Source organism: Loxodonta africana, chromosome 26, assembly GCF_030014295.1.
Source record: "Loxodonta africana isolate mLoxAfr1 chromosome 26, mLoxAfr1.hap2, whole genome shotgun sequence".
In the NCBI taxonomy this organism is placed as follows: domain Eukaryota; kingdom Metazoa; phylum Chordata; class Mammalia; order Proboscidea; family Elephantidae; genus Loxodonta; species Loxodonta africana.
The window spans coordinates 33,495,392-33,511,213 of record NC_087367.1 but is presented as its reverse complement, the minus strand read 5'-3'; the positions used below and the strand labels follow the sequence as shown (position 1 = coordinate 33,511,213).

Here is a 15,822-nt window from a genome sequence, read left to right as displayed (position 1 = left end):
CTGTTTGTTACACCCACATGATGAGACAATTACATTTAGTGTAATTGACTCATGGATGTTTTTCTTGTTCACTGGATTCCGTACCACATTGCTTGGCGCATACTAAGCAACCAATAAATATTAGTTGAGTACATGAAAAAAATGATTAAAAGAAGACTAAAGCTACAGGCTTGAGGGTGTTCCTTGCAGCTTTATCTGTTAAAAAGAAATGCAGACAATCAAAGTGAACAATAGGGTAATGGCTATTCACCACCTTTCAACTTATTGGCATATTATGTGGCTTTTAGATTTTAACCATTAAGGCTCCATTGCAATACATACCACATAGTAGTATGAAGGCTATGTAGTATCAAAAGAGCAAAAATGTGAGCTTCAGTGATTATAATTGCAACCTGAACGTCTCGCTTGGCTTTGCCTGCTTGTGGGAAATTATGTTAGCTGCTCCCAAATTTGCAGATAATGATAAACCCAAATTATGCCAGCCCAAAGCCTTTGCCTGCTTACACATCTGTTCTGCGCCCTCTCCCCAGTGTTTCTGAGGTTCTCCGAGAGTTGCCCCCTTATCATTGCTGGGAATTATCAGTCATCATGTAGTATCTGCCCAGATCTTTATATCTAGACCCCACGAGGAAGCCCTACTGCTGTCCCATCAAAAGCCCCTTCCTCAGAACAACAGGGTCCATGCCCAGCCTGATGTTTCTTCACACTCCCTTGAAGTGCCATAGGGGTGCTTGGTAACCCACAAAGCCGGGAGAATGGCTCTTTCTCCAACCCCTCTATGCTCTTTGACTCCTGGACCCCAAAGCAAGTCGTAATAAGTGTATCATTAGATGACAGAAATTAAGTGCCAGGAGGGCAGGAATTTCTGTCTGTGTTGTTTCCTGATGTTTGCCAAGTACTTAGAACAGTTTATGGCCCACAGTAGACATACAGTAGGTATTCACTGAATGAATGAGCACCATGCTTTCAGCATTTGGCCCTCACCTCTCACCTCACTGGAACTCAAGGGGACAGGTGGTAGACCAGCACTATGGAATGCAACCTTCTGCAATGATGGAAATAAGTTTGTATCTATACTCTCTGACAAATGCTGTTCATTTTTTTTTTTATTCGTTGTTCTTGACTCTGTACTGTCCCTCAGATGTCTGTACCCAGAAAACTCCTTTGTCCTTCTGTTAAAAAACAAAAAGCCGTGATGTGGATGAACTCATGTATTTAGATTCCTGAAAAAGACCATGAATTTACCTGACTGCAACTAGCCAAACCCTTCATCTCAGTTAGGGCTTCATTAGTATACCCCGTTACTGATTACGAAAAATATATGTGCATATTGAAGACTAAATAAAGGTCTTGGCACATTACTGTGTGGTATGGCTTCAGGAACATGGAGAGTTCCTTCTATCATATGAGGTGTGTGGGAAGGAGCACTGGGCCAAGATTTGGGAAATCTGGGTTCCATTTCTATAAATCGCTGGCCGTGATATCCTAAGGAAGGACAGTCTCTGTGCCCTACTTTTCACCTGTGAAATAAGGTGGTTCAGTTTAAGTATTTAGAAGGTCTCTTTCAGCACCTCTGTGGACATCTTAGCACATCGAGGGCATGGTTTGAAAACAATTGCTGTAGTGTATGCTGAAGTTACGTTGTCAGAGAAAATGAGAGCTGTTAAAAGAGGTATAAAAATGCTGCATTCCTTCTATCTGGAATCATTAGGGAATCAAATCAATGCCAGCGATTATTTGTTGAACTTTTTTCTGTAAAATGCTATGCCATGAAAGATTAAAACATCCTGGCCTTTGTTCTCTTGGGTACACAATTCAGTGGAAGAAAGGGGAACAGACATAATTCTAATACAAGGCAGATGGATAAATGACATAGAAATTATGTTAGATGACCCCAAATTTGTAAATGCCACAGATTTTTTAATTGCCTTATTATTCAGCATCCTTCTTTCTTCACGGAAGGAAAATTTCTTTTTAGGAGGACATATTTGGGCCGGACTTTAAAGGCAGGAGGATTTGGACTGGTTGTGATGTCAGAATGGAGTACTTAGTGGTTAATGCACTTGACTGCTAAATGAAAGGTTACAGGTTTGAGTCCACCCAAAGGATCCTCAGAAGAAAGGGCTTGTGATCTACTTCTGAAAAATTAGCCATTGAAAACCTTAAATGGAGCACAATTCTACTCTGATAAGCATGAGGTCACCATGTGTCAGAATTGACTAGATGGCAGCTATTTTTTAATGATGTCAGAAGGTTGTGATGCATTCTTGTGCTCTTAAATTATACATATATGTTGAGATTTTGACTTTCAAATTTTTAAAATTCCAAATTAGGTTCATCTTAAGTCCTTGTACTAGGCTCAGGAGTAAATAAATAGTAAGTAGTTATTAATGAACTCAGTTGAAGTACAAACTTGGTTTCTAGAGAGAGCACGGCAACAGAGTTTATAAATTATAGTGGTAAAGTCTAATAAAAACAATTCTTAAGTTTATTTTTAATATTGTTGTATATAACCCAGGGTTAAATGGTGTTAGTTCGTTTTGAGAAAGCAGCTCTCATTGATATTAAAGACAATGCCAGGGCTGCATGAACTAAAATGTCAGATAGTTACAGATATTACTGTAAAACGTAGGGTATCCAGAGATGACGCATGTCATTGTTATTTCTGAAACCTACTTCACTGTCCATTAGTGTACAGCATTGTTTTCACCAACTTTGTATATTCCTATAATTTCCCCAAGTGAAATCAGCTTTTCATTTTATCAACTATCTGGTCATTATGAAACTTGTGTGAAAGTATTATTTCAATCAGTGTCTCATTAAACATTCAAAATCAAAATACAGCACACCATTCAACAGACTAGCTGTAGTCCCTACTATATAGGTTGTAGATGGCAGGATATGTATTTGTCCCTATTTTAAATTTTAAGTTTTGCCAGTTAAATGAGATGAGGAAATCTGATTTTGAATGTATTTACTAACCAAAATTTCAGGGATGGAAGGGAACCTGTGGGTTGTATTACCTGGCTACCTCATGAAGACACTGGGATCTACAAAGATGAAATAATTTGCCTCAGTTCTCCAAGAGGTTACCCAGTGTGTCTGGAACTCTTGGTTTTATCTATATTCTGCACCTCCAAATGTTGCTGCCTTTTTCCCAGGGATTAAAGAGTCCCGAGGCTTGTGAAATGCTAAGAGATAGTGATGGGGCAGCGTCTTTGAATGAAGGGGTGTGAAGTGAAATTTTATGATATGCTAAAGAGCTCAGTTGCTATTCAAAAGTTGGCAGTTTGAATCTGCCAGGTGCTTCTTGGAAACCCTACGGGGCAGTTCTGCTATGTCCTATAGGGTCCCTATGTGTCAGAATGAACTTGATGGCAGCAGGTTTGGTTTTTGTTTTTTCTGGCCTTCCTTAGCTTATGTGAGGTGTAAAACTAGATCCAGTAGCCCATATTTATGGTGAGGTTGATGATAAATGAACAGAAAGCTATAAACAAAATTGGAATGATAAATGGAGCCATCACAGATTGGAAGTTCTGTGGTGTGTGTGTGTGCGTGTGTGTTTGTTAAGGAGCCATCACAAATTGGAAGCTCTGGGGTGTGTGTGTGTGTGTGTGTGTGTGTGTGTTAAGGCTTCATATCTGTTGGGTTATAAACAGAATGTGATATCAAAACATTTACTAATGTCCCTATGCCTAAAAAAATTAGTGGTGCCTGTGAAATTTTTGTTTGTATTACAGTTGATATTTCATATATGTCAGAGTCTGCATTTTCTTAATGTTAGCCCAGTGTACATAGTATTTGATAGGGTAAGAACAGGATGAAAGATCTTATTAATTTTCAAAGCAGGCAAACAAAGAAATGCTCTCTGGCAGAGAACATGTAGTGGTACATTTTAAACTCTCTTATTTAAGCATTTTTCCTTTGTCCCCAAGATTTCGTTTAGAACTTTACTTTCCGTTCTGCATTCGCTGTGGAGAATACCAGTCTTTTTTCATGTGTAAAACATGATACTCTTACCTTCAGCATGTTCATATATTTAAAGAGTTTTAAATTAAATCTTTCTGAAATTTAACATGAATCTGGCTGAATGTTCATTCAAAAATGTAAAATGTCCTGAACTCAATACCAGATTTGTGGTACATATTTAATATGTATACAGCAGAGGACCCTCTAGCTCACTTAGTCTTTATTTTTCCCTTGTCCTCTCTCCTGTGATTTGTATCTGCCCTGGTCTTGATTTTTAACTTATTATTTATATATTCTGTTTCATTGCATCTATTTTTATAAGCTCCCTTACATGCCTTGTAAGGAATCTGGCTCTTGTCTGTCTCACAAACCCAGATTTTCTTACCTTGTCCTTGCCTCCTACTCTCCAACCACATTAGCTTCCTTTAAGTTTCTGGACCTTTCAAAACCATGTCTCACCTCAAGATCTTAGATCGTATTATTCCTTATTCTACAGATACTCTTCTGCCAGTTTTTCACATCACTGGATTCTTCTCGTTTTAGGTTTAGCTTAAATTTCACCTCCTTGGACAGGTTGTTCCAGACCACCCTGTCTCAAACATGTTGAATCTGTGAGTCAGTAAGTAGTAAATAGACAGAAAATCAAGAATTGACTGTAGGCAGTTTTTGAGCACAACAACTGTAAATCTCTACATTCCATTCAAAACAAAACAAAACCCTAAATCTTAGTAAAATGGTTACCAGGCTTCATACTTCCTTCCTTGGCTCATATATAGGAATAGGCCTTCTTAGTTCCTTTGTCCTAGCTTTGGAAGAAGGTAATCTCCGTCCTGGCTTTTAGTTCCGTTTTTTGGTTGAGGCATACTAAGTTAAAAGGCAGGCATACAATTTTTTTAGAGTGGCATGTTGTTGTTGTCGAGTCAGTTCCAACTTAAGGTGTCCCCATGTATACAGAGAACTGTTCCATAGAGTTTTCAAGGCTGTGACCTTTTGGAAGCAGATCACCAGGCCTTACTTCTGAGAGCCTCTGGGTAGGTTTAAACTGCCAACCTTTCAGTTAGTAGTCCAGTGCTTAGCCTTTTGCTCCATCTACCCAGGAAACCCTGGTGGCTTAGTGGTTAAGTGCTACAGCTGCTAACCAAAAGGTCAGCAGTTCGAATCTGCCAGGAGCTCCTTGGAAACCCTGTGGGGCAGTTCCATTCTGACCTGTAGGGTCGCTATGAGTCAGAATGGACTCAATGGCAGTGGGTTTGGTTTAGATTTTTGGACCCAGGGACCCCTAGAGTGGCATAGGTAATTAAAATAAGCAACAGTTTGCAGCAGCATTTGATTAGTATATAACGGTTATGGATTGAATTGTGTCCCACCAAATTTTGTGCTGGAATTCTAACCCCTATACCTGTGGATATAATCCAGTTTGGGAATAGGGTTTCCTCTGATATGTTAATGAGTCTATTAGCATATGTAGGCTGTGTCCTAAACCTGATCACTTCTGAGTGACATAAAGAGCAGCATAGGCACAGAGAGGAGTGAGTTTAAACAGGTAAAGATAGATGCCAGGTGAAGTAAGGTTGCCAAGGAACTGAGGAACACTGGGCCTAAAGAAGCTGAGATAAGGATTTGCCCTCAGAGTGGGCAAAGAGAGAGCCTTCCCCTAGAGCCAGTGCCCTGAGTTCTGACTTCTAGCCTCCTGAACTGTGAGATCAATTTCCATTCTTTCAAGCCGCCCACTTGTGTTATTTCTGTTAACAACGGCACTGAGAAACCAAGACACTAACATATTCTGTTATCCTAAAGTTTTAAACAGCTACAGTATTAACCGACTTTCTGGCTGAATAGAATTTAAGGGCACCCTTTAAAAGAGGGCAAAGTAAATATGTTTAGGGAGAAAAACAAAGTGATAACTAAATATGTTACTTTTTTTTTTGGCCCCTTGTGGTCCAAGGTACTGACAAAAATGCTGAAGACCTTTAAGGGAACATTATTCTTCTAATTAGAGACAAGTCAGAAAGCTTACGTAGCTACGCAGATCAAAATCACATGTGTGTCTATTCTGTGAAGTGACAGATGTAGGTTTTCCTTTAGATGGAGGTTTGTTTTGCCTCACCTGCTTTAGCCACAATGACTTGAAACAGTCTGTCTCCTGGCACAGAAAACGAAGGGGCAGGTGGAGTGGCCAGGATGCTGCAGGAAAGCTGAGTACATCCTCAGAGCTTGTTTTGGGGACAAGCAGCTGAAGTATTTTTATAATCAGCTAAGATAACAAGAAAGAGATGTAGTATACCTTTTTATTGTGCACATTTTTGGAAAATTCAGCTTGCTTATATTTGTATATGAGTAATTAACATATGTTTAAACTAGGTTCCAATGTTTTTGGCATAGAATGTCAGTATTATTCTGTCAGCCCAATTTCTTGAGTACTGCAGGTTGTTTTACAGGCCAAAGTGAATGGTGGAATGCAACTGAAACGCTTGACGTATTTAAAACCTCCAACTTGTTGATCTTCCAGCATGGATCCTTTTGCTCATTTTGACCTTCTATAGTAGTACCCTGAGATGCTTTGAATGGTTGTCATGAAATTACACTTTTTGGAATAATAGGTTGAAGGCCCACATACCTCTTGTTATTTGCAAGAGTTCCCAAGTGACCACATGGTGCGATATAGTGAATTTTCGCAATGGCCAACAAAATGTCAAGCCAACAAGTTATAGAATTTCTCAGCTAAGCCTCTGCATTATACCTTCTAGTTATACGTTCTAAAGTATATGTGCCATGGCTAAACTTGAAACCAGCATACCACAAGCTTCTCAAGTCAGCTTTAAAGATTCATTTATTCTTTTCCTTCTTTATGTTCTGAGAAGGCTTTATAGAACACTGGCAGCCCAGACTATATATCACTAGGTGATGTTATGAGGATAGTGTGAACTTTTGAAACAGAAAGAGACTATTCATAGTTAAATTCTTAAGTCCATAAGTTGATTTTAAATTTGTTTTCTTTCATAGAAAAGACTGTTTAGCTATAAAAAGATCATCTGCCACAAAAGTCTGAACAGGTAGGTAGTTATTGAGCTAAGGCAAAGAACTCAATATTGTGATTTAGATTTGTAGAAAATGCTGGAATAGGAGAGTAGATATATTATTTCTCATTCATAACTGGTTATAAACAGTGGCCTTTTATTGGTTGAAATAAGTCAAGCAGAAATCATTACCTTTGTGACCAGAGACATAGGGTTACTGGAGTTCTATTCAGGGACTATTGCTATATCCACTTATACTTGTGCAGCCATTGAAATATTATATAGTTATATCAGAGAGCTTAAAGGTAGATTTAAACAAAACTAATAAAGTTCATGTTAGATTTCAAAGTGTGCTATTGATACTGGAGATAGCTCATAGGAGTCAATTGGTTAACTTTTTATTTTTTGTAAAAAAAAAAAAAAGGCAATTATACACATGAAGTTTTGGAGGGTCCCTGAACTATCATAAACTCACTTATTTTTGTACAGAGTGCAGGTTGTCCTCACTTAGCATGGTTGTGTGAGAGTGTAAAAAGACCGTACAAGCAAAATGATCATAATTATCATTGGAAAAATTGCAAATTCTGTGACCTTTAACTTCTTTGTTAAAACACGAAAGCTCTCTTACTGTAGGGTATAAATGTATAGGTGTCTTAAGCTGGGTTCTCTAGAGAAGCAAAACCAGTAAAGCATACAAATACATATATAGAGAGAGAGATTTATAGCAAGGAAATGGCTCATGTGGTTGTAGAGGCTGGAACGTCCCAAGTCCGTGGGTCAGCATAGAGGCTTCCCCTGATTTATGTAGCCACAGAGGCTGGTGAACCCAAGATTGCCAGGCTGGAGAGCAGGGCTCTTGCTCACAGGCTGTGAAGATCAATGAACACCAAAGGTCGGCAGGCAAGACTGCAGGTAAGCTGCTAGCTCAAGTCCCAAGAATCAGAGATCAGATGAACAGGAGCCAGCTGCAGGTTCCAGGATGAGCAAAAGCTCACAACCAGAATATCTACATGCCCATGCAGGCCACGCACCCGAGAAAACTCCCTCTCAACTGATTGGCCACTCACGAGAGATCACATCATGGAGGTGATCACATAATATCAAATCTCATCATGGGAGTGATCAGACCATCACACAACTATCAATCCACTGAGAATCATGGCCCAGCCAAGTTGACATACAACTTTAACCACCGCAATAAGGAAATGAAAAAAAAAAAAATGGTAGAACTAATATTTATTTAATACCATTAATTTGAAACGTTAGAAACATTGAGAATTAGTTTTATTTCTTTGCAAAAAACTTACCAAGAATAGTTGGAACAGTGTTTACCTTCTTTATGCTGTATACTTTTTGTTACCGAGCAGGCATCTTGTCTATGAATTGGAGAATTTTTATATTTCTTTCTAAGTTTGGATCAGCTCTCCAATGTTTTATCCTTTGTGCTTTCAATGTTGTGTGTTATCTCTGAGAGTTCATTGAATGTCATATCCTCTGGGACGTCTTCATGTTTTTATCACAACCACTTTCCAGGTTCACTTTCAGTGTTACCACCTTTCATTTTCTTGCTAGGCTTTCTGATTTGTTGATCAATACCCTCTTTTGAAGGAGCCCTGGTTGTGCAGTGGTAAAAGCACTCAGCTGCTAACCAAAAGGTCAGTGGTTTGAACTCACCAGTCACTCCACGGGAGAAAGATATGACGGTCTGCTTCCATAAAGATTTACAGTCTTGGAAACCCTGTGGGGCATTTCTACTCTGTCCTATAGAGTTGCTATGAGTCAGAATTGATTATCCACATTCGTGAAATGTCATGTGAGTTTATCTCTGGGAGACACGGAGGCAACTCGACTATGTACTGTCTGTGCATGAACCAAATAACGAATGTGTAGTGACCAATCATTGACAGACTTTGAAAGAAGTGATGTGATTATCATTGATCATGATGCACATTTGTTACTCTCCTAGTGATTTATGGACCAAAAGCTAGTAGTGAAGTTTGCATTTTATGCAACTACTTACAGTCAGCATACTAGGGTAACTGAAATTTGAACCATGTTGTTGGATGACTGGTCTTACTTAACTAAACCAGAAAATTTGCACATATTAAAAAAACAAACATAACATATTGGGGCCATGCAAAATAAAGAGTGCTCATATTCCAGCTACCCGTTGTTGTACATCTTAAATCATGGCCTGGCTCTGTTGCCCTTGCCCCTACCCATTACTTATTAAGACTATTCGGTGTAACCAGATTGTAATTTAGAAATTTAATTCAGACTTGAATTGGGAATCATGAAGCCTCTCTGACTCGATCTCAGAGTGACCTTTGTCTCCCTCCTCACTTATCCAGCGCTTTAAACAGTAGACAAGGCTCTATGAAACCATTTCCCAGGTCGCTCCCACATGGGCAGTTGTGAGTTGATCAACATAGTCAGGCCCTGTGTGCCATTTCTGGGTTGCCACCTTGGTAATTTTTTTCTGGCTCTTTTCTTTCTCTTCCTCCTTCCCCCACCCCACTACTGCCTCTGGCCTGCTTTTACCTCTTATATCCCATCTCCAAGATATATTGGTTCTCCTCCATCATTATATGGCTTCCTGTTTCTTTCCATTTCTGTTGCCACCGTCCTAATATATGTGCTTTTCAGCTTGTATTTCAAGTATTGTAAAAGTCACCTAAATGACTTCCTCACTTTAGTCGCTCTCCATTCCAGCACTCTCCATCACCAGAGTGCTCTCCCTGGAGCACTTTTTTTTAGCATTGCTTAATCTTCTGCTTGAAGTGTCCAAAATAACCTACTGTTTACAGAATAAAATCAAAACTCCTTATCAGGCACTTAAGAACTTCCGTTGTCTGATTTAAGCATACTTCTTCCAGTTTATTACTTTATTCCTTCCTCCTCAGAACCCTGAGTTTCAGCAATACAGACTTATTCATCTCCCAGGTATTCCTGCCTCACCTTCTTTATACATGCTGTCTCGCTTTTCTAGAATATATCCTCTGTATTTTCTGAACTTAGGTAGTTTCAAAGATTTATCCCAAATTAGTCTACTTTGACTTCTCAGAAGTAGCTTTTCTCCTCTCTAAAGTTCCATAGCATTTATATTGTCCAATTGTCACTATTTGCTGATCTGTATTTTCAGTTATTATTTAGTATTCACCCTCCCCAGTTAGCTATTAAGTTTCTTAAGGGCAGGGACTGAATCTTCCATAGCACCTAGAGTGTTATTTGGCACTTTGGTAGCCATAAATCTGTTTATTCATTCAATATTTTTTCCAACCCCAACATTTCTTCTGGACACCAAGCTAGGTGCTAGGGGTAAAACATAAGCTAGAGCTCTAACCACACAGGGTCATGCAGAAAAGTAGTCAGACAGTTGTAATGTAGTACACAAAGTGGCATGATGGGGTACCTATGAGATTCCATGGAAGCACAGAGGAGAGACATCAAACGTATATGAGGGGCAACTGGGAATCCTTCTAGAAGTGAGATTTAAGCTGAGTCTGAAAGATAAGTAGAGGTTAGATAGGTGAGGGGAGTCAGGTGATACAAAGAGTGTAGCAGGCAGAGGACACAGCATGGATGGAACTCTGGAGGTGTGAGAGGGCACAACACACTGAAAAATGGAGGAAAGTGCAGTGTGGTAGGATTGTAGAAACTGAGATGAGATGTACAAGTGACGAGGCTGCAGAGGGAACAGGGTCCCTACGACGAGAAGGATGTGAACAGAATTGATAAACGCTTCAAAGGGAGGACTGCCTTTGTGTAGGTGAAGCGAGAGGGTGGCACTTAGGTGCTGTTAAAGGCCAATGGATGGAGAGTGGTATCAGGAGGAAGATGGTGCTTGTGGAATATCTACCTGGAGCTATACCATAGTAGACAGTTGGGTGGATGTGTTTGAAACTCAGGAGAAAGCTTTGGCCTGTAAACATAAATTTTGGTGACATCAGCGTATGATAGGATGAAATCATAGAGGAAGAGTGTGTAGAATTAGTAAAGATGATTTTAAGACCATACCTTAAAGAACGTCAGCATTTAAAGGACAAGTAAACAAAAAAAAAGTTGAGCCTGCAAAGAATACTAAGATGGAATGGACAAAGAGGAAGGAGCAAAATGGGTGAGTGAGATGTCATAAAAACCAAGGATCTAGCTAATGGGGACCTTGATAAGCGCAGTGTCAGTGTGGAAGAGAGGTGTGAAAAGAGAGAACACAGCCCAACCTAAATTGTAGTGCACTGAGAAGTGAACAGGTAATTCTTTTGGAAAGTTTAGTCATGGGGAAGATATTTAAAGATAGTAGAAGCTAGAAGGAAATGGGATTGAGGGTTTTTCCTTTTTTTTAAGCTGGAAGAAATTTGATTATGTTTATAGGGCGATAGGAAGAATTCATTAGGGATGGAGAGGTTGATCATGAGCTTAATTTACCCAGAGTTAAATACTCCTCTTAAAATGTCTTATTTAGTTATCTAAGTAAATTGAATTCCAAACTAATAATCACACCCAATCTTTTAGGTTTCGCAGAGGTCTTGTCACCCTAACTAGATTGCAAATTCCTGTCAAGTGTGTATTCTCCTCCTTTATTCAGGCCAGCACTTAGTTCAATGTTGTACTTAGAGAAAATTCTCAACAGATGATAGAAAATAACTATTTCATTGCCCTCGTTTGTTTCTTCTCTGAGCGAATGTTTATTTAACGTCCACTGTGTGCCACACATTGTTCTAGGTGCTGAGGATATAAAAAAAAAAAAAAATTTTTTTTTTTTTTTTTAGAGGTTAATAAAATAGACATGTCCCTTACCCCCAAGGAGTTTATAATCTGGGGAGAAAGTCAATGAATTAGCAATTAAATAGGAAAGCAAACAAGTAATTACAGATTGCAAATGGTATTTAAAAGGACACTATGAAAGGAAACCCTGGTAGTGTAGTGGTTAAGTGCTAAGGCTGCAAACCAAAGGGGCGGCAGTTCAAATCCGCCAGGCGCTCCTTGGAAACTCTATGGGGTGGTTCTACTCTGTCCTGTAGGGTCGCTATGAGTCAGAATCGACTCAACGGCACTGGGTTTGGTTTGGTTTTGGTTTTATGATAGACAATAATCCTGTGTGGTTACTTTATATAAATTCTTTTTTTATAAAGTCCTGTTTCCATCAGGGCTTCAAACTGGTTATTTTTGGTTCGACCTCTTGCTGAGAATTTGTATTTCCACCTCAGATATACTGAATCTGAATCTACATTTTAGCAAGATCCCCTGTGAGAATCACCTGGGGATCTTGTTAAGATGTAGATTTTGATCAGTAAAATTTGGGGTGGAAATGCAAATTCTCAGAAGGGGGCGTCAAACCTAAAATAACTGGTTTGAAGCCTTGGTTTCCATTGCTGAGGGAGAGCAATCAGAAGGAATTGGAGTTAAATGACTCGAGATGAAAAGAAAATGAAGGTAGTGAATAATAGAGACTATTTTGACATAGTATAGTTTGCCCCTTTGCTTGCCATTTCTAAAGTCACTGGGAATATGATGGTCACAATGAGCTGCAGTTTTTTGTTTGTTTTTTACTGTTATTTTATCATTTGAGAAACTCACCAACTCTATTTTCTTGTCCCCTTTCAGTAATTTGCCATCTTCCATGTATGAATGGTGGCCAGTGCAGTTCAAGGGACAAATGCCAGTGCCCTCCAAACTTCACAGGGAAGCTTTGTCAGATCCCAGTCCACGCAGCTGGTGTGCCTAAACCTTATCAGCAGTCCCAGCAGTCAGGCAAGGCGTTGGGAACACGTGTTGTCCACTCTACACATACTTTGCCTCTGACCATGACTAGCCAGCAAGGAGTCAAAGGTAAGCTTTTTATTCTTATTTTGCCTGTTAGTTATACTTTACTTAACTTGCCAAGCCCATACAGAAGCCAAGTATTTGCAGATGGTTAGGGTTTATATTGGAATAGAAAGGGGAAAAGGTAGTAGGGACAGAATGTGGACCCAGGTATATGGCCATAGAGACTTGTTATCTCGGAAATAAGAAGCTCAAAAAAGGAGCCCGCTCTTCTCTGGTGAGTTTTACCACTGACAGCTAATAAATGTGAATGACTGTTCCAGTCAGGCCTGAGAAATAGAAAAGCAACTAAGACAGTGTTCTCGCCCTTAATGTATGAGTAAAGTAGAGGATCACACAGTACCTGCTGACGAATAACAAGTCTATTTTGTAGTTGAAGAGTACTTGGTTTTAGTTTTAAACAATCGCTTACCTCACTAAGCTTCAATTTATTCAGTCCTCAGAAGAAGGTAAACTAGGTCACTTGGACCCAGAAATTCTATGACTTAATTCATTTTTTTAAACCTGGCATAACCTATAAATACATAATTTTTAAAAGGGGGCCAGAGAAGTGTTATTGGCTCTTATTCTTAAAACTTGAAACTTTTTATCAGAAGATGAAATTTTGTTTGAAAGCTATAGAAAGTAGATCTTGTTACAGATAGAAAGTAACACACTTTGGTATTTTTGTGTACGTGTGTCACAAGGAACACCATATGCTGCCGTTCAAGATAAGAGATTTATGTTTTGTGAAATTGGACTTCCTCCTTTGATATAGAAAAGTACAACCTAAAATTTCTACGTTAGAAACTTTGAGAACTGCAAAAATAATTGACCTCTTGAGCCTCCATTACTATTACTTGATAAAACGTGCCCACCTATAGGAGTCCCTGGGTAGTGCATACGGTTTACACACACAGTTGCTAACCAAAAGGTTGGCGGCTTGAGTCCACCTAGTGGCTCCTCAGGAGAAAGGCTTGGTGATCTGCTTTTTAAAAATCAGCCACTGAATGCCTGTGGAGCAGAGTTCTCCTCTGACACACGTGGGGTTTCCGTAAGCCAGAACTGACTCGAGGACAACTGGTTTTAACTGGTCCATCTGTAACAACTAAAGAAGCATGAATTTCATAGCTTTGTATGAGTAACCTGAAAAAATATTGTTGTCTCATGAATGTATTACTGTGTGAGGTTTTAATGGCTTTTAAAATTGCAATTTTACTTTTTAAAATGTTTGAATTTAGGATTAATTTTTATTTGGAATGCAATGCTTTATTCTCAAGAATTTTAATGGCTGTGCAGCAAAAATATATATATATGTATAATTTTCCCCATGTATATTATTACACACACACACACAAAATTTACCTTCAAGTTTTAAAAATCATGGCTTAGATGTTAATTATTCGTTTACTGACAAGCTTTCCTTTTAATCTGTTTTAGTGAAATTCCCTCCCAACATTGTCAATATCCATGTGAAGCACCCTCCTGAGGCTTCAGTCCAGATACATCAGGTTTCTAGAATCGATGGCCCGACAGGCCAGAAGGTGAAAGAAACTCAACCAGGGCAATCTCAAATGCCTCATCAAGAGCACCCCGTTCAGAAGACCCAGACAGTACATTCCACATACTCCCACCAGCAGGTCATTCCTCACAACTATCCTGTAACTGCTAAGACACAACTTGGCCGGTGCTTCCAGGAAACCATTGGATCACAGGTGAGCAAGACTATCCAGCCTATTTTAGTAATGCATTCCAGATATACTGTCATTTTTATAGGAGCCAGACTTGGTAAAATGATAGTTAGCATTGACAAATTATGGACCATGGGCCTGTTTTTGTAAATAAAGTTTTTTTTGGAACACATGCTCATATTATCTGTGGCTGATTTTATACCACCGTGACAGAGTTGAGTAGTTGTGACAGAGACCATATGGCACACAAACTCTAAAATATTTACCCTGTGGCCCTTCAGAGAAAAGTTTGCTGACCCCTGAACGATAGGGTAATTTTAAGTAGTGAGCTTCCAGAAATATTCCTGGAAGTCTATGATTGCCCTTTTGTATTTGTTCAGTTCGAGTGATATGTACATAAAACGTGGGTCAGCCATGAGATACAGTACATGAGATATATGCTTCAAAGATGTTTGAAAATATTTATGCCTTTTTTCAATTGTTTGCAGGTTAATAGGTACGGTTGAGGTTTGAACCCATTGTCATCTTTGATTTCCTTCTGATAAAAATTCATAGCCAGAATGATAATGCATGAGTTGTTTAAAATGCATTTTAAATATCATTGTATTTACATGAACTTTGTTTTTGTTGCTGTTATCTGCTGTAGAGTTGGCCCCTGACTCATGGTAACCCCATCCACAGCAGAACTGGACCATGATCCATAAGGTTCTCACTGGCTGATTTTTCAGAAGTAGATTGCCAGGGTTTTCTTTCTCGTCTCTGTTAGACTGGAAGCTCTGCTAAAACCTATTCAGCATCATAGCAGTACACAAGCCTCCATCGCCAGATGGGTAGTGGCTGCGCTTGTGGTACATCGGCCACGTGTCGAACCCAGGTGTCCTGCATGGAAGGTGGGGATTCTACCACCGAACTACCATACCTTCCTTCATGAACTTTAGGCCCATATTTATATCATAAAGTGAGAAAAAGTCTAAGTTTTCTTTGAAACTCATCATTAAATGTACATAGTAAAGGTAGTATACCATGGCATTGGGGTTATGTGATAATGACATAACTTTGCCTCCTGGTTCACCTCCTGTGCTTGGATTATGCTTTGAACACCTAATGAGAAGAGAAGATGAGGTACATTTATTATTGTTCCTTTGTTGTTTCCTGGGTATGCAAAAATTATTGTGACATGTTTGGGGGTAACAGAATCAATTGTTATGGTTTTAGACACCTAGAGAATAGTTTTAGGTACTAGGTACTAGGCAGGTCAATGGTAGGGTTATCGCCTTTCTTCCAAGGAAGAAGGGAACGCTGGTTTTAGACTTGACTGGAAGGCAGCACATGGAAATGAAAGA

General features: G+C 39.2%; 1 protein-coding gene across 9 annotated transcripts in view; it reads left to right on the top strand.

The window, feature by feature from the left end:
• Nucleotides 1–15,822, top strand: part of LTBP1 (latent transforming growth factor beta binding protein 1) — a 737,180-nt gene that overhangs the window by 397,068 nt on the left and 324,290 nt on the right. For all 9 annotated transcript variants that reach the window (XM_064277221.1, XM_064277224.1, XM_064277220.1 and 6 more), the window contains 2 exons: nt 12,591–12,815; nt 14,229–14,503. In XM_064277221.1, the coding sequence (XP_064133291.1) occupies nt 12,591–12,815; nt 14,229–14,503 (500 nt within the window). The remainder of the gene's footprint in view (nt 1–12,590; nt 12,816–14,228; nt 14,504–15,822) is intronic.